The following is a 26106-nucleotide window of genomic DNA, read 5'->3' on the forward strand; positions in this document are numbered from 1 at the left end:
TGTTGGTACCCTTTCCACCCTTCTATATGAATATCACCAAACCAGCCGACCCACGAGGCAATCAGTACAAATGAGGTCAAGGGTTTCAGTGGGATTCAGCTCCTTCGTACTTTTTTTTTTCTTTCTCAGGGAGATGCACTTGAGATTCGCAATCTCAGCTGAGCCAGGGGTGAGGACCTGTCAGTTCAGGGCAGCCAGCACTGTGGGCTCCCTGCGATTTAGGTGGAGAGGAGGGCTCTGATAAGCCTAACGGATCCCCTCTGACAGGAAATCCTTGCTGTGAGGCAGGTTGACTACCAGTTTATATCGTATTTCTTACTGTCCCAGAGGCTAGTTAATAGCTTCAAAACAGCAGACCTGGCCATCCTTCTATTCTAGGGTCTCTCTGAGACTTTTGGGGTAGGGGCAAAGTGTAAGGAGGTTGAGTTTATTTCCCAAAGGAAATAATTTCTTTCTCAAAGCTACCCTTATAATAATCACAAACTGGAAAATTGCATTTTGTTTCTGTTCCTTTCATATAGAATGCGTTTTCGTCCTTTTTTAAAATATTTTTTAATATTTATTTTTTAATTGGAATTAATATCTTTATTCATTTATTTTTATGTGGTGCTGCGGATCGAACCCAGGCCCCTGCACATGCTAGGCAAGCGCTCTACTGCTGAGCCACAATCCCAGCCCCATCCTTTTGTTGATATAACCATATTTCACGGCCCAGTTTACGTCTCAGTTACTAGGCCCAGGACTATCTCTCTCTTGTGAAATCTCAAAATGCATGGTTTGAACCTTTGTTTTGGTGCTTTCTGCCTGTGGCCTTGGGCTTTGGTTTAACTCTTGATGTGTGTGTGTGCTTTGCTTTCTAGTCTAGGTCCTGGATTGTGTGTGATTTTTCTGTGTTATGAGATTCTAGTGTTCTGTCTAATACAGTGCACACATGTGGTTGGGTTTAATGGGCATTTGAAATTTGGTTTATTTGATGGCTGTAGGCATAAAAATACACAATGACTTTCAAACACTTAGTATAAACTGGGTGTGGTGGCACATGCCTATAATACCATAGCGACTCTGGAGGCTGAGGCAGGAGTTTGAAAAAATCAAAGCCAGCCTTGGCATCTTGGAGATACCCTGTCTCAAAGCAAGAATTAAAAATGACTCTGATGTAGCTCGGTGGTAGAGCAGTACTAGGTTCTGTCCCCAGTACTGGGGGCAGGGGTTACATATCTCATTAACGATTCTGTTTTTATTTTTATTTTGAGACAGGGTCTCACTAAGTTGCCCAGGCTGTCTTTGAACTTGAGATCCTTCTACCTGCCTAATTAATGATATTCAAATGATATTTTGGATATATTAGGTTATTTGGGTATATTTAGGTTAGATACAATGTATTCTTCAAAATAATTTTAACTCTTTTTATTTTTAAATATTGCTGTTAGAAAGTTTAAAATTCCAAATGTGGCTCACGTGTGTGACTCTATGTATTTCTGTTATACAGCACTTCTCTAGTAGATGCTTGGTAAATAATGAAGGAATGACAATGGTTTGTTATTCATTTTCTCTTTGATTAACTCATAGATCTAAATATGATGCTATTACCTGTTTTAAAAAGTCAAGTAATTCTTCCTTCCCACTAACTTTCTTTTTCTTTCCTTCTTTTTTTTTTTTTTTTTTTTTTTTGCTGTGCTGGGTATTGAACCAGAGAGCTTTGAACTTGCTAGGCAAGTATTCCACCTCCACACAGACTTTGATAGCAAAAATCAAATTCTGTTGATTTCTTCCCCAATTCTCTGAAGGGTTAAAGGAAGCAAAGCTCTCTCTTACTTTCTTACTTGTTTAGAAGTGATTCATCCTTTTCATTTTCCTAATTCACTTGTGATCATAACAAAATACTTCTTCAATTAGACTTTTCTTTTTCCTTTCCCTCATTGGTTGAAAATTATATCAATGCATCTGACGAGTAAAGAAGTATTTTCTATATTTTGTTTTGTTTTGTATTTAAGAAATCACAATACTCAAAATCTCATCTCTCTTTTATTTCTTTGCTCCTCACTTTGATTGGGTTATTTGTTCTTCCCAATGCACACATTTTTACCTTTTTGAGGGCATGTGTCAGCATTGTGCCCAAAAAAGTGGTGCCCAGGTACCATGAAGGAGGGTAGAATATATTTCACAAGATACTGCCTCATATGGCCTAGAAAGGATGGAGCCATTCACCTCCCACTGCCCCATGCTTCCATTTAGATCTTCCTCTGTGCTGCCAGCTCTGTCAGCTAACAGTTTAGCCAACCAGACAAGAGGGATCTCCAAAACCCAGGTAATAATATTAGTAGTGGCTTCCAAAGACCAATTCCAACACTACTAATAATGGTTCTTACAATGACACACACCTTAAATTCCAGAAAAAATTTCTGGAAAAAAAAAAAGAGAGAAAAGGCAAAGAATGTAAAGGCCGTCATAGGTTGTGTGTGTATATGTGTAAGATTTTATTTTTCTGTTGTCTTGCATTTCATTCTGATATGACATCCTTCTTATGTTTCCTTATTAAAAGATTTCTCCTTTTCCAGGAAAGTGGTGGTGATAATGGATGGTCATCGAATTAGTTAATTAATTAATTATTTTTTGATACCAGGAATTTATCCCAAGGCACTTAACCACTGAGCAACATCCCCAGTGCCCCTCTCCCCCCCCCCGTCCTTTTTTTTTTTTTTAATTTTGAGGGGGATCTCAGTAAGTTGCTTAGGGTCTCACTAAATTGCTGAGGCTGTCCTCAAACTTGTGATTCTCCTGCCTCAGCTGGGATTACAGGTGTGTACCATTGTACCTCCTGGTTGTTTGTTGCATTTTAAAATGTCAATGACAAAATAAGGAAACTGCTTTTTTTTTTTTCCTAAAATTTTCAGGTTACTGATTCATATTATGGGTTAACTAACTTCTATTCAAAAGGTCCCTTGTGCAATGTGAAAGACTTGAAGCCTCATAAGAAATCTCCCTTCAGAATAGTCTTTTGATTTTTACTCATCTCTTGAAACTTATCCAGTGTTGAGGAGAAATGCATGGTTATTATCTTGGAGAACTTGTGTGTTATGACAACAGCTAAAACAACTAAATACAGTTTTACAGATGTGACTTGAATAGTTACTAGTGGTACTTTGTTCTAATTGTTTTTGTTGAAATATGAAGCTATTATGGTTTGAATCTTTGCAGAGAGAATCTATAAATACTCGCGTTCTTAGGATGAGGATTCTAACAATTTGCTCTAAATTTTTAAATACCAAGTGATCATAAATATTTTGTATTAATTGGATATAAATTTATAAAAAGTACTTACTCTGTCAGATATTAACAAACGTGATTTTTTTCACACATATTTTGATTTTTAGGGAAAAAAATTAAGAACCTGATTGAAATACATCTCACTGAGAAGAATGCTGGTCTGACTCTGGCCCTAGCTAGGGCCTTGACTGGCTATGTATAGGTCTTATGCAAATTACTTACCTTTCTGAGCTCTAGTTTCATCATTTAAAAATGAAGTGTTTGAGCTATTTCAATGCCTCTTTTGTCTTCTTTTCTCTTTTCCCCCTAACTTTTGGTGGTACTGGGGATTGATTTCAGGACCTTATGTGTACTAGATAAGTACTCTATCACTGAGCTACACCCCCAGCCTTACAATTTTTTGTCTTTAATCTCTGACATCAATAATTTTTTTCTCTAAGTAAGCAGCAGATGGCAGTGTGAAAATAATTTTTTTAAAAAAGCTTTCCGTTTGTTGTTTTCCTCTGTCAAAGAAGTTTTGTTCATTTCTTCTTAGAGCTCAAAGTTTTTTGGAAAGAATCATGATTTAATGTTTTATCACATAATTGATTATGATATTATATTTTTATTTTACTTTTTTTTTGGTACTAGAGATTGAACTTAGGAGTACTCTACTACTGAGCTTGGTTCTTAGTCATTTTTATTTATTTTTTTATTTTTTGGGACAGGGTATCGCTAAAAACCTCTAATTTGTGATCCTTCTGCCTCAGTCTTTTAAGTCACCACATGTGCCACCATGTCCCAAGATGTCATATATTTTATAAAATGATTAACTTTTATCACTAACTCCAGACACCCCAACTGTGTGTTTTTTTTGTGGCATTAATAAACGTTAAGGAGCGTACATTTAAAGTCTTATTTTGAAGATTCAACTTGAAATCTTTCGAGCATGTCAGTAATAATCTCTCTGTGCTTCATTTCCATTGTGGCTGTTAAATTTATAAACAGTGACTCTCAGTGTCAATGCAGTTTGGTAAACAACAGAGAAGGGTCATGCCTTTATGTTGTCAGACATCCATTTATGAAATTTGATTCTTAAAACCATGTCTATTTTTGAAACATCTAAGTATTTCTCATTGGGTATACAAACAGCTCAACTCTTGGATGTTAAGTTTCATCTTTCAAGTGGATTTTCAATTTTAAACACTGGTGCGGAATATTCCTCAGCCAGATGTGGTGGTGCATGCCTGTAATCCTAACAGCTGGGGAGGTGCAGGCAGGAGGATCGTGAGTTCAAAACCAGCCTCAACAATTTAGTGAGGTGCTAAGAAACTCAGTGAGACCCTGTCTCTAATAAAATACAAAATAGGGCTAGGGATGTGGCTCAGTGGTTGAGCGCCCCTGAGTTCAATCCCTGGTACCCCCCAAGCCCCAGAATATTCCTCTCCGTTTGTCATATAAATATATCTGCTGTTCTGCATTTGCTCACAGAAGAGGGCCTGAAAATGGCAGAAGCCAGTTCATGGCCAGAGAGGAATGGGTGATCCTTAGGTATTGGAAGTTATGTGGTTTTAGTCTCAATGGTCATAATTCAGTTTTAAATGTATGTAAATCATGATATTGGGAATAATGTTTGGCTTTGGGACATGGGATCCTGGCTCTGCCACTAACTAATAGTGTGAATTGGGAAGGCTTCCATTATTTCTCAATTTAGGGTTACTTACAAAAGAAGGAAAAGACTGGGTGCAGTGGCACACATCTATGATCCCAGTGGCTTGGGAGCCTGAGGCAGGAGGATGGCAAATTCAAAGTCAGACTTCGCAATTTAGTGAGGACCTAAGAAATTTAGTGAGGCCCTCAGCAATTTAGTGAGACCCTGTCTCAAAAATTAAAAAAAAAAAAAGAAAGAAATTAAAAGGGCTGGAGATATAGCTCAGTGGTAAAGTACTACTGGGTTCAGTCTTCAATACTGAGAGAAAAAAAAAGCCAACAGTCCATACAGAAGTGTGCACATAGCATATGAGTAAAGCTTAATAAATTTTCATAAATGACATAGCCATGTAATCATTCTCATGCAAACCTAGAACATGAGCTGCATCTGGAACACAGTTCAACTGCATTCTCTTCTAGTTACTACTCTTCCCCACTACAAGGAAAACACTATCCTTGACTTTTAACCATAGATTTTTTTTTTCCAGTACTGAGGATTGAACCCAGGGGCACTCTACCATTGAGTTTCATCCCAGTACTTTTTATTTTATTTTCGTCTATTTGTTTGTTATTCTAGTGTTGGGAGTGGAGCCCAGGGGGTGGAACTGAGCCACATCTCAGTGATCTTTTAAAAAATTCTTTTTAGATATACATGATAGTAGTGTGTACTTTGACATATTATACATACATGGAGTATATCTTCCCATTCTTGTGGTTGTGTATGATGTGGAGTAACACGGATAGTATATTTATATATGAACATAGGGTTTCTTCCTGCCTCAGCCTTCAGAGTTGCTGGGGTTATAAGTGTGCACCACCATGTCTAATCTAATGATCATTTTGCCTGTATTTGTACTTTTATGGTTGTAATTACATGGTTCATGCCTTCGCATTGTGTGTCTTTCAAGATGTTTGAGAAATTACATTCTTATCATTAGTGTAGTTGTAGATCATTCTTAATACCATAAGTAGCCCATTATAAATATAAATTAGAATTAACTCATATACTCCATTGCTGATGAATGTCTGAGTTACCTGATTTGAGCTGATTTTAAAGTCAGTTACCTGATTTTATTAATAGCTCTGCTATGAACATTTGGATGACTTTGGGTATAATAGTATTTCTTTTGAGTATATCCACACAATTAGAACTTCTGGGTTTCACAGTGTGTCATGTTCATCTCTAGTAGATTATGAGGATCCTGCTTGCTCTACATATTTATTAACAGTATTGACTGCCTTTAGCCATGTGGGCAGATGTGTTTTTTGAAAATTGAAGATTATAATCTGTACCTTGCAGTGTTGTTAACTCAGCTAAGGTATACTTCTCTTTGCTTCAAATCTTGGATCTTTTTTCTACTATGGTCTTGGACAACTTACCAGAACTTCATTTTCCCACCACATAAAATGAGACCCTAATGTCCTTTCATAGCTCTGTAATTCTGTTACAGTGTTAGTGGAATTTTACTATTATTTAAATCCCATTACATGAACACTTACCTTCTCATACATAGAACAATAAATCCAGGTGGTGATCGGTTTTGCCAACAGTGCAGAGTAACACTGTAAGGTGGGCAGTTTCATTATTTTAGTTCTCAGATGAGGAAACTAAATGAAATGAGATAAAATAAGTTGTCCAAGATCAAATGATTAGCAGGTAGTTATGCTAGAATTTGAATTAAGTGACTCCAAAGCAACCCACTCTCCCTTCCTCTCTTGCTTTCCTTTCCTTTCTTTCCAGGAGTATTCTATCTCTGCTCAACACCCTCACCCTGCTTTTAATCTTCCTCCCTCCCTCCCTCCCTCCTTCCCTCCCTCCCTCCCTCCCTCCCTCCCTCCCTCTCTCTCTCTCTCTCTCTCTCTCTTTCTTTCTTTCTTTCTTTCTTTCTTTCTTTCTTTCTTTCTTTCTTTCTTTCTTTCTTTCTTTCTTTCTTTCTCTTTCTTTATTTTTAAGTTTAGGGACAGAGTCTTACTAAGTTGTAGAGCCTGGCCTCAAACTTGGGATCTTCTTGCCTCGGCTTCACGAGTAGCTGAGATCACAGGCATGCACCACCACACCTGTCATGGGGGTTATTTTTGTTGTTGTGTGTTTTATGATAGAAAAAAGGTCATCTTGAACTTATGATGGTTTGATCATATAATTGTGGGAAAGAGATGAATGTTAAGTAAGTGATGATTTCTTTCTTTTTTTTTTTTTTTTTAAGGCCCTGTCTGCAGTCTCTGTGTCTCATCTTTTGGAGCAAGATCTGTCACAATCTTCAGTGGCTTCATGGTGGCTGGAGGCCTGATGTTGAGCAGTTTTGCTCCCAATATCTACTTTCTGCTTTTTTCCTATGGCATTGTTGTAGGTAAGGAGCTTGGTCACTATGACTTTTCTAACTTCACAAATCACACATCATTTCACCAGAGTCAAGATTATTATTCAATTAAGATAAGGAGTGAAAATGTTCAGTAATAATTTACACTCAGTGAAAATTCTCCAAAAATTGTTGCTTTAACAATGTGTCTTCTCAGTGAATCAAAGTATGTGAAAGGGAAGGCTGGCTGGGGTTGTAACTCAGTGGTAGAGCTGTTGCCTAGCACACACAAGGTCCTGGGTTTGATCCTTGACCACACACACACACACACACACACACACACACACACACAAATGTGTGAGAGGATGAGCATTTGAACAATCCACTTTATGTCTGCTTGTAAGGCACAAGAACGTTTTCATGCTAGCACTTGTCTTGCTGTAAGCACAAAAAAGGAAAAGCAAGAGAAGAGAAACATACAACTTAGATGTCATGGCATCTGGTGCTTCTCAGACCTAGAAGTGGTCCCTTTCATATTAGGCAGTCAAGCAGGGCTCTGATGAACTGTTTGTGTTCCACAATAGCTATTGCCAGGGCCTAAATTAAAAGTTACAGTGGAAGTATAAGGTAGATTTTATAACACATTATTTTAAAAGATAAGGCATGAACCAGGTGCAGTGGAGGGTGTCTGTAATTCCAGTGACTCTGAAGGCTGAGGCAGGTGGGATCAGAAGTTCCAGGCCAGCCTGAGCAACTTAGACCCTATCTTGAAACAAAAATTAAAAAGGAGTAAGGTTGAAACTTAGTGGTTGAATTGCACTGAATTCAATCCCTAGTACACCCCCTTTCCAATAAAAAACAAACAAAAACATAAATAAAGCGTGAGAGTGAAGAAAACTGTATGGTAGGGATAATTATTGATGAATGATCTTGGTTACAGAAGAGCCAAGAGTAGAGAGCTCATGACCTAAGGATGCTGACAATGGAGGTGGGGGTGCTACACTTGCCATGGGTTCCACTAATTGCATTCAATGTTAAAAATCACCAGACTCTCTGAGGTGATACATGCTGGTAATCCCAGCTAAGGCAGGAGATCTTGGGCAACTTTGCAAGACCTTGTATCAAAATAAAATAAGAAGAGCTAGGGCATGGTGTAGTGGTAAAGTGCTGCAGTCTGGCTGGGCACAATTCAGGAGCCACTTGTCAAAAGAAACTAACTTTATTTTTAGAACCACACACGCCAAACAAAACAGCTCCTCAGGAAAAAACCCTCAGAGCCCAACTGCCACCACTGGCTTCCCACAAGCCTCTCACCCCAACACCAACCTCTCCACCTCCCACAATCCTCCTGCTCTTGAGGCCGATTGGCTGGGTCGTGTGGGCGGGGCCAAAGAAGTCCCCCAATGAGCAGCTCCGTGGTCTGAAAGGGCAGGGAAACAGCCCAATGAGCATCACCGCAGAGGAGCCAATCAGCTAGATGTTGCTGGGGCCGCTGTGAGCCAATCATCAGCCAGCAGCTGGAAGTTTGCTGGCAGCTGGAAGTTTGCTGGGGCCCCTTTGGCTGTGGCTCTCAACAGTAGAGTACTTGCCTAGCATGTGCAAGGACCTGGGTTTAATCCCCAGTACTAAAAATGAAAAAAATAAAAAACAAAATCACTGGACTCTATACCTAACAGCTGTTGAAATTTGAAAAAGATGACCTATAACTTCCAAAAGTTTCATCTAAGTATCTGAAAGAACCTAATTTTGTTTACTACCAATATTCTTTTTTACTTGGAAATATTTCCCCAATAATGAGTACTGGAAATTACAGCAACTAATATCATTTACACTTTGTGTGTGTGGGTGTGGTGCTGGGGCATCAAACCCAAGACCTCATGCATGCTAGGCAAGCCCTCTACCACTGAGCTACAGCCCAGCACCACCACCACCTCTTTTATTTGGCCAAAGAACCAAGGAACAATACAGGCATTATACCAACTATCATGTTTTTGTGTTTAAACTAAATATCAGGGCCTAGAGAAATGAAAGTTGGATGGGCCCCTTGGCCCAGTGAACCTATTATTAATAAGACCTGAGTCAGATCCCTTATATTACCTAGCACTCAAAGGAGCCCACTCCAAGGGGATGCCATGTAAACTCCTCAGGTCCTTAGTTAGCAATGTCAACCCATTCATTCTGTATCTATCAATGCACAAAAGAATTTTCACTTTCCCTAGTATATAAATAAATAAGATGCCATAGCTATCTTCAGGGGAGAATTCAGATTATCATTACTTACATACCTGTCATAGTGCTTATTGCAATCTCCTTCCTTCCAAATCCTGGTCTTTTCTTTTTCTTTTTTTTTAGAGAGAGAGAGAGAAAGAGAGAGAGAGAGAGAGAGAGAGAGAGAGAGAATCATTTATTTATTTTTTTTTAGTTTTCGGTGGATACAACATCTTTGTATGTGGTGCTGAGGATCGAACCCAGGCCACACGCATGCCAGGCGAGCGTGCTACCACTTGAGCCACATCCCCAGCCCCTCCTGGTCTTTTCTTAAGTTAAGGGTTCTGAGTCAGAAAACAGGCTCATGTCTGCTAGGTGGTGAATCCCAGAGATTAGGAGGAAGTTATCAGTTTATGAAGCAAACAGTGGACTTCAGGACAAGAGATGTAGGTCCTATGACCTTGAGAAAGCCTTTTAATGTTCATGAATGACCTTCCCTTCATCTGTGAAGACAGGCTATGAATCCTACCTCATATGGGTCTTGTGAGGGCTAAAGGAAGTCAAGCAACATTAATAACAATAAAATAGTAAAATAATTGAGTTAGATTTCAATAAATGAAAAAAGAAATCATTCACTCTGGTAATTGTTGGGGTCCTGCGAGCTATTCCTTGCTATTATATTATTAATACTTACTCCCATGATTGGCTTCTTTGTGATTTTACTTTTTTAAATGTTCATGATACAGGGCTCATAGAATATTTGTGGGACAGAGAAATGGGATAATGATGTACAACACCATTTCCATTCTGTTACCATTTGAAGTAAAGTATCCAGTTGAAAAGAAATGGCAGGAAATTACTATACAGTCAAAACTCCTCTCCTTTCTGTATCATGAGCTCCTTGGGTGGGGGGGGGCGGACAAGGAAAGTTCAGTCTAAACGTAGCATTTACTGAACCCAAGTTTTGTGAAGAATCATACTCTAAGAACTCTCATGTGTGTGTAATGAGCTAGATGGCCTCATAAGGCAGAGGGTATGGCCTAGGCAAAGAGATAATGCTAACAGGCAGGCTCTGGGGTCAGATCATGGGCTGCCTTAGCCAATTCCCAGCTAACAGTCTGTAAACATGTTTCATGACTTCTGTTTCTTCTATTTTCTTATTTGTTTTGGGTACTGTGAATTGAACCTGGATACTTGACCAGTGAGATATATCCCCAGCTCTTTTTATTTTTTATTGCAAGATAGGGTCTCCCTAAGTTGCCGAGACTGACCTTGAACTTGCAATGCTCCTGTCTAAACCTCCAGGTTCACTGGGATTGCAGGCATGTGCCACTGCACCCAGCTGTTCCTTTATTCTTAAGTTCCTTTCTGACTTCAAGACTATGACAGCAGTTTTGGCTGTCCAAGAGGCTGTACTGAATCATAAGTACTTGTGTAATCGATTAAAGAATATTAAAAAAGAAATCAAACCTATATTGGATATCTAATTTCAACCTAAAAGGCCAAAATAAACACTAAAATATATTAACTGGCATAATTCTCTTTAATAGTTGATCTTTTAAAAAATATCATCTTAAAAATATGTTATCCTGTTTAGGTTTTTTCTTTTTCAGCTCAAATAAAATTGTGTCTAGTTTTCAAATAACTGTAAGCCTTACAGTCAATCCTGGTAATTTAGACTCCTATTTTCTCAATAACTTTACTAAATTAGAAGAAGACAGTGTAGTGTGAGATTGGAGATTAGATGGGACAGGGAATGGTAATGTAGAAAATATTCCATTAGTGAATTGCTGAAGTCTCTTTCTAATATATATTTTTTTTCTGAAAAGCATACTTCCAAACTAATTTGTTTCTCAGAATTCTCTTTTCTGTGGAATATATTGTCTCTTGGCTGCTTGATTATGATTTTCTTAATACCCCCTTCTTGATTTTTGGAAAAATCCAATTTCTTTTCCTTCATCTTCCTTCATTTTCTATCTTTCCTTCTCCCTTCCTCCTTCCCTTCCTCCCTCCCTTCTTTCCTTCCTTTCTTTTTGGTACCAGAGATTAAACCCAGAAGCACTTAATTATGGGGAGGTCACCATTGCCTCACCAGGGGGTCCTTTTTCTTGCTCAGGAGGGTATAAGTCACTAGAGAAAATAAGTCAGAAATAATTAGTGAAAAAATAAGAAACAGAGTCAGAATTATAGTTTTGAAGCAGAGTGCCTGATAGATCCCGTCTACACAGGAGCTGGAGCTGGACAATTAAAAATTGGCTCTTGGTGATTTATTTAAGGGAGTACATCAAAGGCAGGGATAAGGTTTCAGGGGTGAAGTCTTGCTTCTGTAAGCCCTGCAGTCGGCAGGTTGATTGGCATCTTGGCCGGTCACACCTATCTCTAAGAGGCAGTGTGGCTGTACCAGGTTACCTCATCTCCAGTGCTGTGTGGGACCAGGCAGAGCTGAATAGAAATTCACATGTATTTGGGCCATCTTACCTTGTGCGACGGCCACGGGAAGTTACCAAATACCAGATGTTCCTATTCAAAGGCTACAATGCCGGTGTAGTTCACACATAGCCCATGGATGGCTGTCAACACTTAACCACCAAGCCACATTCCCAGTCCTTTATATTTTTTATTTTAAGACAGAATGTCACTGAGTTGCTAAGGACCTTGTCAAATTGTTGAGTTTGATCTTCCTTAATTTTCTTGATATCTGTATAATCCACTGATATAGAAGGAGAAAAACTCATTTTCATCTGACTTTCTTACTCTAATTGTGGCAAAAGTAGAATTTTACGAGCCTCTCCTCCACTCCTCCTTTTAAATGGTTATATCATTAAAGATAGTCTTTTGATCATCATGGATATGCAGTTGTAGTAAGGAACTAAGATTTTCTAATACAATCTGAGGTTAAATCTATACAATGCCATAAAACTATAGAATTATAAATGTACAAAAATAAGTACAATAGTGAAGTGAAACCAGCATTCAGCACTGGTGTACTATGTATGTGCAGGAAGAGGGTGTGGAAATTTAAAGGACAGCTGGATATCCATTGGAAGGGTAGTTTGAGGAAGACATTTCAGAGCCCAGATGCTTAGAAGCATGAGATAGAATGGATAACAGCAGTCTCTCCCTCCGCCCCCCCCCCCCGAGTCACATGGGGAACTGTAAATATATCAAAGCAGAGGCCTGATGAGAAAAAGTTTTATGTAGTCTTTATTTCAGGAGCATGATGTAATGAGTACCGTTGGGAAGCAGCTTAGATTGGTGGGGAAAGCACTGGAGGTTGAGACAACTACTAATTAGGAGGCCATAGTCAGATCAGAAAAGCTGGAGGAGGTCAAATGAGGCAGTAGCAGTGCAGAGAGAGATGATGGTGGTTGATAATGCAGAGAGTGGGTGTGATAAACAGCTGGATGTGCTAACCTGAATAACAATCAGAGAGAGATTCTCTAAAGATCAATTAAGCTTATCTGAGAGTATACTATCATTGAAATGGGGATATTCATGCCATAGAAAATGATGAGCATAATTTAAGGAGGTTGAAGGAAGAGGAAGTTTTTAAAGGTGAAATGAGGTGGATTATATAGGATTTTTTGGAAAAAGATCCTTGGCTACAAGAATCAATAACAAGGGTGGCATCTGCCCAGTTGTTGGGTGGATGTCCTTGCAGAAGATTTTCCTCCTTTGTTCCTTCCTTTACTTCCCTCCCTTCCTCCTTCCCCTACTCTCTCTCCTTCTCTTCCTTCCTCTCTTTTTTTCTTCCTTCCTTCCTTCCTTCCTCTCTTTCTTTCTTCCTTCCTCTCTCTCTCTCTCTCTCTCTCTTTCTTTCTTTCGGCCTTTTTGCAGAGTTATAGATCTGGCAGTATCTTTTATGAATAGTTCTTGCATTCATGCATGAGATCCTCTTTTTTATAACTTCCCACCTTTATTTAGTTTCTGGTTATGGATGGACAAAAGTGACTCTGCTTTGATCTGACAACTTTTATAGATATGAGGATATGGGGGAAAGAGGCCTCTGGAATTGTGTTTTTACCCAAAGATGTGTGAAATCAAACAAAGAATGTGGAAAATAAATGTTAGACCATCTAACTATATTTAGTTTTAATTATTTAAGCAAAGGGAAACAATTGTATTTAACTCATGTTTTATGCTTTGAATTCTCAGCAGTGTGGATATTTTATTTTAAAATTATGCTTCTACTGGAGATCGATGCTCATCATTTTTTTTGAGTCTGATCAAAACTGATTAGGACCAGGGAATGCTTTAAAGCAGTAGTTACCAGATGTTTTCATCTTACTTTCGTATTTAGGACCCCAAGGAGCTTTTGATTATGTGGATTATATTTTTCTTTATTCTATAAAAATTTACTACATACAATATAAGAAATTTTAAAAATATTTGCTTAGTCATTCATTTAAAGAAAGCAAACTCAGTACATGTTAACATAAATAACACATTTATTATATGAAATAACTCTGTTTTCTAAAACAAAACAAAATTCAGTGAGAATTTAGTAAGAAGAATGTTTTTGTTATTGTTGCTTTTTTGTTTGTTTGTTTTGTTTTATTTTGTTTTGTAGTGATAGGGGTCAAATCCAGATCCTGGTTTGCTAGGCAGGTGCTCTTTCACTGGGCTACACCTCCAGCCTGAGAAGAGTGATATTGTTTTCAAACTTTTGAAAATCTTTTAGTACCTAGTTTCATAGAAGACATGGGTTCTCATATGTATACCAGTACTGACTCTGTTGCAATATGTTTTTTTAATCATGTTTTATGCTTTGAGTTTTATGAAGAAAATTTGGTATTACAGAAAGATGTAGGTAGAAAAGGGAAGTGTTTTTAATAGCTTTTTCAGTCAAGTGGACATATTCTTTGATACTATATGAAAATTCTGTAGGAGATAGTTTCCTAAAAGATTAATTGCAATGTGCACCTGATACCACATCAGTATACATTTTTGTACTTTGTTATATTAAACTCATTTATTTTGTAACTTGATTATTTTTTCAAACTTGACTTTATAACAATTATTATTATTTATTTATTATTTATTTGAAAAACATTAGTTTTCTAAGTAATTCAAGAACTTTAAAAATATTAAGATATTTCAAAAATCACTTTCGTTAATATTACCAACAAGCTCATTAGAAAATCTGTATGTGTTGGAAAGCTATAAAATTCATGGTGCAAGATACAAGTTTTCTAAAATTCTATTTTTTTTAACTGGAAAATTTGGCTTTTATCACTGGTGGTAATTACTGACACTTGCTTCCCTTGTTAGTCCATTTTTAAGGAAATATCTGCCAAATACTCAGAGTGAATAATCACAGTTTATTTATTAGACATTGTACAAATAAAAAACACAGGGTTATATAAAAAAAAAAGCAGTGGCTATTTTAGCTGGCTACTGAAACAATTGCTTAAGTGCTTGTCTTTAGAGCAATTTTTATAAAACAGACGAAGCATTTAAAGCAATTTTGTTTGATTTCACTGTGAGTATGTGGTGGTAAAGCCTATGAGATATGAAGTTTGGTACAAATACCTTGATTTCTGCTAAGTCTTTTGCAATTTTTTGCCATCTTTTTTTCTGTACCATCAGCATAAATATGAACACAGTGAAAAAAGTCAACAACATCTTGGCATTCTGGTAACAATATTTTTGGCTTCATGGACTCCATGAGTTCTTCACAACCTCTCTTTAATAACTGTTGGCTTAAGATCTTCCTAATAGAGGTGTGAGAGTAATGTGCTACTTTCTGCATTTCTGAAAACGTTGAAGAAAATACATTTTAAATTTCTGCTAGGGTTAAAAAAATAAATAGCATAAGCATTAGGAAAACGCTATTAAAAGCACAAAGAAAATAACTGGAAATGCAGAGTACATAGGATTACAAAATGCTAAGAATTCTCAATCAGTTATCTTTTGAGATTTTCATGCACTGTTAAATACTGACGATAGTTTCCATTAATAATGCAGTTGAGATGATTTCTCCTTGAGTGCATTGCAACTTCTGGAAATCGGTAAAATTCAAGAATAAGTTAAAAGAACAAATAAATAATAATCTTATTTGACATCCATGAACTTTAAATTATTTTTTAAAAATTCTATGTAATCTAAGGTTAAAAATTTAAAAGTTGTTGCCTCAATATTGTTGGCATTGGCATTTAGAAATCTGAAATGTCTTTTTTCATGCCACATATTTAATAGAACCCTGACAATCAAATCACAGAAAATTAAATCCATTTCCCTTCCAAAAGCATTCAAAAAGAGTCTCAGTTAAGGTTGACACTTTCTGGTTTCACAAAATTGACTTTTTAGAACTAGTATCACTTTACATCATGAAGTGTTCTATATGTTGTAATGACAGCTGTATAAATTAATCCAATTAATGTTTAAATTAGTGAGATTTTTTCCCCCCTCAAACATACAAAATAAAGTATTATGGTACTGAGGATTGAACCCAGGAGCACTCTACTACTGAGCTATATCCCCAGTTATTTTGTAAAATTGTTGTTGTTGTTGTTGTTGTTAATTACTTTGAGCAGGGTCTTGCTTTAACCCATCTGCTTCAGATTCCTGCATCACTGGGATTATAGCCACGCACCACTGCCCAACCTGGAAAAGATCTTAATTCACTTAATGGGTCATGGTTAAAATTCAGTTTTCCCCTTGGCTTCCAGTGAGCCTCAAAGTTATAATGTTGAAAAAGACAGGCAAAACGAAAATGCATTAGAGAAAAAGGAGAATTTTGTGAAAAATAAACTGGGGTTATCAGATACTTCACAGAGAGAAAAGGATTATGCTAACAAACAAGAGACTTGGATATAATTTGGAGACAAATATTACCTTTAAGACTCAAGAAGGGAAATTTAGTTGTAAGATTTTTTTAATGATGAAAAAATTCAAATTTACAGGACATTACAGAATAGTATAGCAAATAATCATACTTAAATAACCACTACTTAAATTTAACAATTTTTAGTATTTTATCATATTTGCTTTTTACACCCAAAGTTGCTTTAGGCTAAATTAAATGCATCATCACCACATGCTTCTTCTAAGTTATAAAGTGTACATCTCTAAAAGATGAAGACTTACAAATATTAATTGTTCTGTGATGGGATGATTGAGCTCCCCAGAAGAACTGCCTGAGACCTTTGCTTTGCAGACTGGATGATAAGCCAAGCTCCAACAAAACAGCTCTTGGAAAGGGGTTATCTAGAAATTGTTTAGGGTACCTAGAGGAGGAACACTGAGTTAGGGGTATTGACTTGAAAGAAAAAACAGATATTCAATGGGCAAGTTTGGTTAAATTTTACTAGTTGGTGTACATTTGAACCATTTTCTCTGTTTCCTCATAAAGTCTTAAAATGACATTTGCATGATTGATTTATGCTTTAGAAATTAGATTTTTTTAAAAATTTGACCCTGACCTTAAGGTAGGTGTAGGGTGAAAACTGCCCAATTTTTCCACTGGGGCACCAGAAGTAACACAGATGGAGGGGTCCAAAACCTGAACTCTGAGGTTTTATCCAGCAGTAGCAATGCCCTGTTGGAAAAACTTGGTTGTTTCTTTCTTCTTTCTTCCCTCTTTCTTTTTTCCGATCCTCTCCTTTCCTTTTTTTTTTTAAATTGAAGTATTTCAATCTGTCTTAATATGTGTAATATATTCTTATGCTTAGGTCTCGGATGTGGCTTATTATACACTGCAACAGTGACCATTACGTGCCAGTATTTTGACAGCCGACGAGGCCTTGCACTTGGCTTGATTTCAACAGGTACACTTTCAAAATAAGTACAGTATTACCACTAGTCATCCCTCTAAACAAAAGTTACCAAGCACAAATATGTTCAACCAACCACTACCCAGCTAACAATCAGGTAGCAAAATTGTTGTTTACTCGTCTCCTAGAAGGAAATTTCATTTCCCACTGTAAATATAGGAGTAGCTTTCAAAGAAGCACTAAAATCACTGGGTATTGTGACACACACCTGTAATCCCAGCAACTGGGAAATATGAGAAAAGGAGAATGGCAAATTTGAGGCCAGCCTCGACAATTTAGCAAGGCCCTCAGCAACTTAGTGAGATTCTGTTTCAAAATTTAGGAAAAGGGGCTTAGGATAGAGCTTAATGGTAAAGCACCTCTGGGTTAAATCCACAGTACTAAAACCAAGCAAGCAAACAAAAACCCGACTAAGATGCATATATGAAAATTCTGGGGCATTGTATGTACAACATAATATATAAAAAGGAAGCTTATGGGCCCAAATATATTGAGAGCCCCATGCTGGGAGGGCTTTGCTAAGAGAAGCAGAGAATGCTGTATAGAATGCTTATTCTTGAGAAAGACATGAATAGGGGAAATAAAATGAATGCTCCTAGAGCCACTGTCAGAGACTGCTGGCCATCTCTATACCTCAGAAATTGCACAGTGGTGTTTTACTTTTCAGATTATTTTTTAAACTGTTTAGTGAATTTAGCAATTTTTTGTGGCCAATATTTTATGAGCATCTTGAGGGGATATAGCTGTCATGTTATCAAAAGCTGTAAGTTTACATAAGCTAATTATTCATAGGCAGTATTCCTTAGAGATCAGACTTCAAGATAGGCTGAAGAACTTCAGTATTTATTCTGGCAACAGGATCCACACTAATTTTTGTTAGCATTGCCACCCAGTAGCAATAAGATTTGTAGTTCAACTGAATTGAGTTGAATATTTACCTCCAGTAGTCCTATCTCCCCACCCCACATGCTGGGAATTGAACCCAGGTGTGCTCTACCACCAAGATACATTTCTAGTCCTTTTCCTTTTTTTTTTTTTTTTTTTTTTTTTTTTTGAGACAGGATCTTGCTCAGTTGCTCAGGCTGGCCTCAAACTTGCCATCCTCTTGCCTTAGCCTCCCTGGTCTCTGGGATTGTAGGCCTTCGATATTGTGCCCAGCTTACCCACAGCAGTTTAAGGAAGCATTGCCAGGTGGAAAATGTGAACCATGGTCCAGGAGGAGACATGTCCAGAGTCTGAGGACATGGTTAAAGCAGAAATGGGAGAAGAAATCCAAAACACAGATGATGGGGAAATCAAAGCAGTTGGAATGCAGTTTAAAGAACCTGTCAGTGACCTGAACTGGTCAGTATCCCCACATGTACACAAGAGGGTGAGAGTAGGCATGGCAACTTAAAGGACAAAAGATCTCACCTGAATGGTATGTTTTTCTTTCTTTTTCTTTTTTTCTTTTTTTTTTTTTTTTTTTGTGGAGGCAAAAAAAATAGACCCTGGAGCCAGACTGCTGGATTTTGAATCTTGATTGTTACTCACTAGCTGTCTGGTATTGGATCACATAGTCAAGTATGTGACACACTATTGTGTGCTTCCATTTTCTGAATTAAAAAATGGGGATAGTGCTACTAGCCATCATATTAAGTTATTAAAGATAAAAAGGAGTGTATGTGTAAGACATAGGGTGAGGGTTCTAAAAGTACCAGTCATTAAAATTGACTGAGGTTTCCCTTAATGACCAAATTTACTTGTGTTGAAGATGTTGGAGATTGTAGGCTATGAAAGTGACTTTTGCTTTTCACTCAGTCTAGAGGGCAGGACACAGGAGCTGTGCCTCACTGAATCAAAATGGAATAATTATGAACATTCAGATTTGAAGGCATTTTTAATTTCAGCTCACAAGAGCTAGGGGAGGTGAAATTAGGAAGAGGAACGAATCTACCTTCAGTGAAAGTAATCTACCTTTAGGCAAGCAAAAGAAAAGTCACTGTAGAATTTTTTTTTAATTAAAAAGAAACCTCAAATAAAAATATTTGAAATATTTTGATTTAGTTGAAATGAAGAAAAATGTAGGCAGAAAACAAAATTTGGGGTACATCATGTTTCTCTGTGGTGGACAGGGGTTGGTAAATGGATGCCCAAAGATCAATTCTGGTGCACTGTTTTTTATATGCCTCAGGAGCTAAGAATGGTCTTGACATTTTTAAAAATCAAAAGAAGAATATTTAATGGCATATGACAATTGTATGAAATTCAGTGTCCATAAATAAAGTTTTATTGAAATTCAATTATGCTCCTTCCTTAATGGATTGTGTCTGGCTATTTTCATGCTTTACAGGCAGAGCTGAGTATTTGGACAGGTTTTATAGAGACCATTATGCCTTAAATATTTACTCTCTGGCCCTTTACAGAAAAAGTTTACTGACCCGTGGTGTCAATGAGTTAATCAACACATGAGTTTGATTAACTCATGTTTTTCAGTCACGCTGTTTCAGTTTCCCTGAGCACCAATTCATATTTTCCCTCTTTGTAATAATGTATAATCTAGACAAGAATGAAAGAAAAATTAGTGTTTTATTTCACTTTGTTCTTTACATGACCATTTTTTCAATTAGGTTGTTCTTTTTGAAAATTTAAAATTACAGTCTTATAGTTTATAAAATTGCGCAAGGAAATTCTTAGATTTCTGTCCCTTACCCTGAAAGAATTCCTGCATCTTTTAAAGCCATAGCCATAGAGAAGATGGGAGGGGAGGAGAGGGGGGATAGTAGGGGATAAGAAAGGCAGCAGAATACAACAGTTACTAATATGGCATTATGTAAAAATGTGAGTGTGTAACCGATGTGATTCTGCAATCTGTATTTGGGGTAAAAATGGGAGTTCATATCTCACTTAAATCTAATGTATGAAATATGATATGTCAAGAGCTTTGTAATGTTGTGAACAACCAATAAAAAAAAAGGGAAAAAAAAGCCATAGCCATGTTCTTGTGGGATGTAGCCTGAGGTGTATAGTTTGATTTTTTCCCTCATCTGTCATATAATTAGCATATCATAGGTATCTAATAAGTATCTATTTGATATGTTTTCTTATATTTCAAGATGTTGGCAGATTAACTTGGCAGATTAACTTGGTTGGCAAACAATGAGAAAGTTATTTTTTTTCTTGATTAAGGTCAGTACATAGAACATTCCAAACACCAAGAACTTTTTAAAGTATACAATGGTGTCACATTTTGTTAGAATCTGTACAAAGTTAGTGGTTAGGGAAAAATCACAATTGACAGTTAATGGATGCTAATGTAGAATAATGATCCATGTAGTTGCTCTGCTACATTCAATCATTTTAATTTTTCATGTCGGACGCTTTTACAAAGATAAAGAGTTAATTTTTTCTTCTATTACTCTCAACAGTCAGTAAAGTTCTACAGTAGGAGGAAAAATGCAAGGGTACTTACTCTCCCACCAATGGTACTATTTCAGCTGCCAATACATTAACCTGAGTCATCAATTAATGTCTGCATGAAAAGAATTATTTCCTCCTTTGGGAATTAAGGAGTAAAGTAGAAAGGGACAACTGAGGTCTCTAAGAAAACAAATTTCTTACAACTCCATGACACTGAGCTATTCAGTTATTTATAAAATCAAGTTTTTTTTAAAATAACATGGGTTTTTACAACAAGCTGTCCATGTCATTATTCATGTGTCAGAGCATGTTTCCACTTGTGTCCTGTTGGATAGAGATCCATTTTAAATGTATGGTCAAACTGTGTAGACTTTTAAAAAACTGATCCGTTTATATTTCTCCTGATTTTTCATATGACATTTTCCAATGATACTTAAATTTTAAAATACTTGATGTTTAACTAAAACCAAAATTAGAACCAGAAGAGAACAGTACAAATTAATTGAGTCAGTATAACTTGGCATTCTGGTGTGTTGAATATGATTAATGCTGAAAAGGAGGCATATATGTCCTACTACATGATATACAAAACAGCACACTTTGTAATTAAAATACTGTATCAAATTCTACTTTATACTCTTTTCCAAATTTTGTAATGTGTTAAAATATGAATCAGTCATTCTAGTGATTTAGTAATGGATTTTAACAAACCACTATAAATATCCTAAAACTAAGCTAAAACTAAGCTGTATTATTCATCTCAAAAATAAAACATGAAAATTTGCTTTTTCAGTGGCAATAAATACATGTTTCATGGGGTTTGGCACATAATAAATGCAAAAAGTAGTTACATAATGATATTTGTTAAGAATATGGGCTCCTGGAATCAGACCAATTGAGTATGAATCCTACTCATTATTTATAGCTTTGTGATCTCTGGCAAATTTCTCAAGCTTTCTAGTCCTCAGTTACTTCATCTGTAGTTTAGAGATAATAACAGAAACTACTCAACAGGATTATTTAAAGGATTAAACAGAAAAACTCTTTAGCGGAATTATATAAACATTGTATATCAGTATTACTGTTGTTGCAATTGTTATCTTTAATATTCTTGTGATTTTAACATGGAGGTACCTATGAATATCAGAGTAAATATAAATTGAATTGTGATAAATATTAATGTTTGTGCTGAGAGCCCCAAAATATAGGTACCCTAAGACTAAACAGCCCCCATTTCCCTTTCAGGTTCAAGTGTTGGCCTTTTTATTTATGCCGCCCTGCAGAGGATGTTGATTGAGTTCTATGGACTAGATGGGTGCTTGCTGATTGTGGGTGCTTTAGCTTTAAATATATTAGCCTGTGGCAGTCTGATGAGACCCCTCCAGGCTTCTGATTTCCCTTTACCTGAAAAAACAGCTCTGGAAAATGTGGCAGAGACATACTCCATTTACAGTGAAAAAGAAAAGAACCTGGAAGAAAACATTCACATTCTTGAAAAGAGCTATAGTAGCGAGGAAAAGTGCAAGGGCACTTTGGCCAATGGTGACTGGAAACAGGACAATCTACTTCATAAAAACTCCACATCAATGACTCACACAAAAGAGCCTGAAACGTACAAAAAGAAAGTTGCTGAACAGACATATTTTTGCAAACAGCTTGCCAAGAGGAAGTGGCAATTATATAAAAACTACTGTGGCGAGACGGTGTCTCTCTTTAAAAATAAAGTATTTTCAGCTCTTTTCATCGCCATCTTCCTTTTTGACATTGGAGGGTTTCCCCCTTCATTACTTATGGAAGATGTAGCAAGAAGTTCGAATGTGAAAGAAGAGGAGTTTTTTATGCCTCTCATTTCCATTATAGGCATTATGACGGCAGTTGGCAAGCTCCTTTTAGGAATACTGGCTGACTTCAAGTGGATTAACACCTTATATCTTTATGTAGCTACTTTAATAATCATGGGCCTGGCCTTGTGTGCAATTCCATTTGCCAAAAGTTATGTCACATTAGCATTACTTTCTGCGATCCTGGGGTTCCTCACTGGGAACTGGTCCATCTTTCCCTATGTGACCACGAATACTGTGGGAATTGAAAAACTAGCTCATGCTTATGGAATACTGATGTTTTTTGCTGGACTTGGAAATAGCCTTGGACCACCAATTGTTGGTAAGATATTTCTCTTCAAGTCAGTTCACTTTTACTATTCTTCATTGTGACATCTCCAGATAAAGAAAGACAGATTGTGATAATAGTGCAGATTTGCACAACATTATTCAAGATCACTTTGATATAGTTGAGGAACCAAACATACTTTCTCCGGTGTGGCCCCCATTCTTTATTTGGGAGAAATGTCTGCCCACCCACGTTAGAAGTAGGTGGGGTGACATATAGAAAACTTTCCTAATCCTAACTGCATATAAAATTGATGGAACTTGGATATGGGGTTGGTATTCGTACTATTTTTATGAAACTCACTTTTTTCTTACTGTCATTTCAGGTTGGTTTTATGACTGGACCCAGACCTATGACATTGCATTTTATTTTAGTGGCTTCTGTGTTCTGCTGGGAGGTTTTATTCTGCTGCTGGCAGCCTTGCCGTCCTGGGATACCTGCAACAACAAACTCCCTAAACCAACTCCAACAACGTTTTTGTACAAAGTTGCTTCTAATGTCTAGAGGAATATTGGAAGCCATTCTTTTGCCATTTTATACCATAGAGCAAAACATATTTTTTAAAAATTCTCAAGCAAATTCTCTAACAGTTAAAGACTGTTTTCTCACAACAAAATTTCACTGTGGCTGACTCTGAATGTGGATTTTTTAAAAAACAGATTTTATTCTTTATGTACTGTATGTGTAGCCTCTGTCTCCTGTATGTTTCCCCTCCCTCCCTCCCTCCCTCCCCCAAAGTAGACTATTCTGTTCTACTATTATTCATTAGTTATGTTTCATATTGTAAAACATTTGACCAGCCTCTAAAGATTTTCTCTGTAGAAGTATAAATTCTTTGCCAACCCCCCTTAGTTCCACTACAAAACACCCAGAGGGCTCTCTTCAGTTTTAAAATTGACGCCTGCTGGGTGTGGTGGCACACACCAGTTATACTTTCTGGAACCCAGGAGGCTGAGGCAGGAGCATCTTGTGTTCCAGGCCAACCTGGACAACTTAGTGAGACCTCGTCTTAGAATAAAAGATAAAAAGGCCTGGGATATAGCCCATTGTTAAAAGTATCCCTAGGTTCAATCTTTAGTATCCCCCAAAATTAAAAATAAAAATAAATGAAACTGATGCAAGCCTCATGATGAGATATGTGTAAAGGTCACTAGGGAGTAAATGACTTCCTTCTCTGTTACACCTGCTGCTAGTCAGTAGAAGGCATCAAAGCCATTTCATTTCCGGAAATAAAAGTGGCTATAAAAACAACATTAGACCAGGCATGGTGGCGCATGCATGTGATCCTCGTGACTCAAGAAGCTGAGGCAGAAGAATTGCAAATTCTAGGCCAGCCACAGCAATTTAGTGAAAGCCAGTCTCAAAGTAAAATATAAAAGTCTGAGGATATAGCTAAGGGTTTGAACACCCCTGGGTTCAATCTCCAGTACTACCAAACAAACAAACGGGCAGAAAATAGCATTAAAAATTACAGTGGAATGAACTGATCACTTAAAAAAAAAAGATATTTTAAATGATAGTCATCAGTTTCCATTATTCTATTTTATTTACCTTGAAGTACTCACATGGTGTTTGGGGCCCATGGTGCATCAACTGTTTTGATTCCTAAGGTGTTTGCTGAGATGCAGGCAAACTCCAGCAGCACCCACCAGAGCCCTTCTTCATGGCTGTCCACTAGAACCTCACTCACTTGTGTTTGTCATCACCCATTCAGCTGACATTTCACAAGAAGTGCTGATTTTACCCATTTCCAAATTGGAAATGTATTTTTTTAACCATTCCTCCTAGCAAGTAGCAAATATCCATTTGCTTTGGGCACAGTGGTGATGGGTTGCAAACCTTTGTATAACTTCCTGTGAAAGCATTTATTTGCTACTATCAGATCTTACCACTATCATTTTTTAATTCAAGGGCAGAACTAAAAAGTGTGTGGTGTGTGTATGTGCATGTGTGCATGTGTGTGTGTGTGTGTGTGTGTGTGTGTGTGTGTGTGTGTGTGCTCTGAGTCTGTGTGGAACATGGGAAGGTAAAAAAAAATCCTGATAAGTTGATACCCTTTCCAATCTCACTTAATCTTAAGAACAATGTTCTAGAAAGAAAATAATGTTTAATAAATTGATAGTTTTCCCCTCTAAAGAAATGGGGTTTTAAACTTTGGTATGTATCTGAATCTCCTATAGATCCTTCAAAAATTATGCGGACATGGATATGCTTAGAAATTTTAATTCTGAATGTTTTAATTCTGTAAGTCTATTTGGCTGTGGCCAAGCATCTCTATTTCTAACAAACTCTACAAATGATTCTAATAATAAGGCCTGGGTTGCAAATGACTGTTAAAAAGATAGACAATAAGTAGACATTTATTCTCTTAAAAAAAAAAACAAACCCACAAGGTCTGAGGTTTTTATAAATAGCCAAGTATTCTTTAAACAGAATCCTTCCCATTGTGCCAAAATTATCTTTTCTTTTCTTTTGAAATACATGATTATTTTTGTACTTCTGTTTTGCCTTTCTTCAAAGGTATATGAGGCACTTTATTAATCTGAGCCCTCGAAACACCTCTGTGAGGTAGGTAAATAGTACTTTCCTGTGTAGTAAACCTGGAGTATGGAGAATTCATAATTGAGTTAATCCTACTCAGTATGCAATAAAGGGGCTCCAAGTCCTCTTGGACTTCTGCTCCATACTCAGACTTCTGGAAAGTTTTCTGTACCTCATTCTTTAGTCAGTTTCAAGGTTAGCAAAATAAATGAACAAGTGACATTTAAAAGAAAAAAAAAACAGCTACATGTTTTTGTATTGAAAGTTCCTTTTTTTGCCAATGTTATGTTCTAGAAAGTAATCTGAAAAAGTTTGACTTTTGTGATGTCTCTGCATTCATCAATGTTGATAATTACCCAAATGTATCCACCGTGTCTACTAATACTGTTCAACGTGGGCATTATCCATTGTCTAGGGAATGAATTTTAAGTCACAATAAATATTTTTACATCAGTTTGTTTTGTATCAGTTTGGTTGCTTTCTGTCTTATTAGTTTTCTTCCCAATTATAGTGCCACTTCATTTGAATGCAAATATACATTTCATAATGTAATTCAGACTTCCAGAATTTGATGGCCAGGTAACAGTATATTCAAAAGTCAAATTGCTTAACTAATTTGATCCTTGCCTGCCCCAAAGTTAATATATCAGACCTGCAGAATCCTCTTGAGGAAAAGACACATTATTTTTAGATTCTTAATAATGATCCCACCAATCATTTAAGGCTTTTTTTTTTTTTTTTAAGATGCGGTCTTGCTATGT

The 26106-nt window shown here is 36.9% G+C and overlaps 1 protein-coding gene across 6 annotated transcripts in view; it reads left to right on the forward strand.

Annotated features, from left to right (window-relative positions):
- Nucleotides 1-25798, forward strand: part of Slc16a9 (solute carrier family 16 member 9) — a 55883-nt gene extending 30085 nt beyond the window's left edge. For 5 of the 6 annotated variants that reach the window (XM_078041780.1, XM_078041800.1, XM_078041783.1 and 2 more), the window contains 4 exons: nucleotides 7161-7304; nucleotides 17135-17230; nucleotides 21881-22798; nucleotides 23130-25798. In XM_078041780.1, coding sequence (XP_077897906.1) covers nucleotides 7161-7304; nucleotides 17135-17230; nucleotides 21881-22798; nucleotides 23130-23308 — 1337 coding nt within the window. In that variant the 3' untranslated portion in view covers nucleotides 23309-25798. The remainder of the gene's footprint in view (nucleotides 1-7160; nucleotides 7305-17134; nucleotides 17231-21880; nucleotides 22799-23129) is intronic. The other variant, XM_078041796.1, reaches the window with a different exon arrangement.
- The last annotated feature ends 308 nt before the right edge of the window (nucleotides 25799-26106 follow it).

This window comes from Ictidomys tridecemlineatus, chromosome 1, assembly GCF_052094955.1.
Source record: "Ictidomys tridecemlineatus isolate mIctTri1 chromosome 1, mIctTri1.hap1, whole genome shotgun sequence".
In the NCBI taxonomy this organism is placed as follows: domain Eukaryota; kingdom Metazoa; phylum Chordata; class Mammalia; order Rodentia; family Sciuridae; genus Ictidomys; species Ictidomys tridecemlineatus.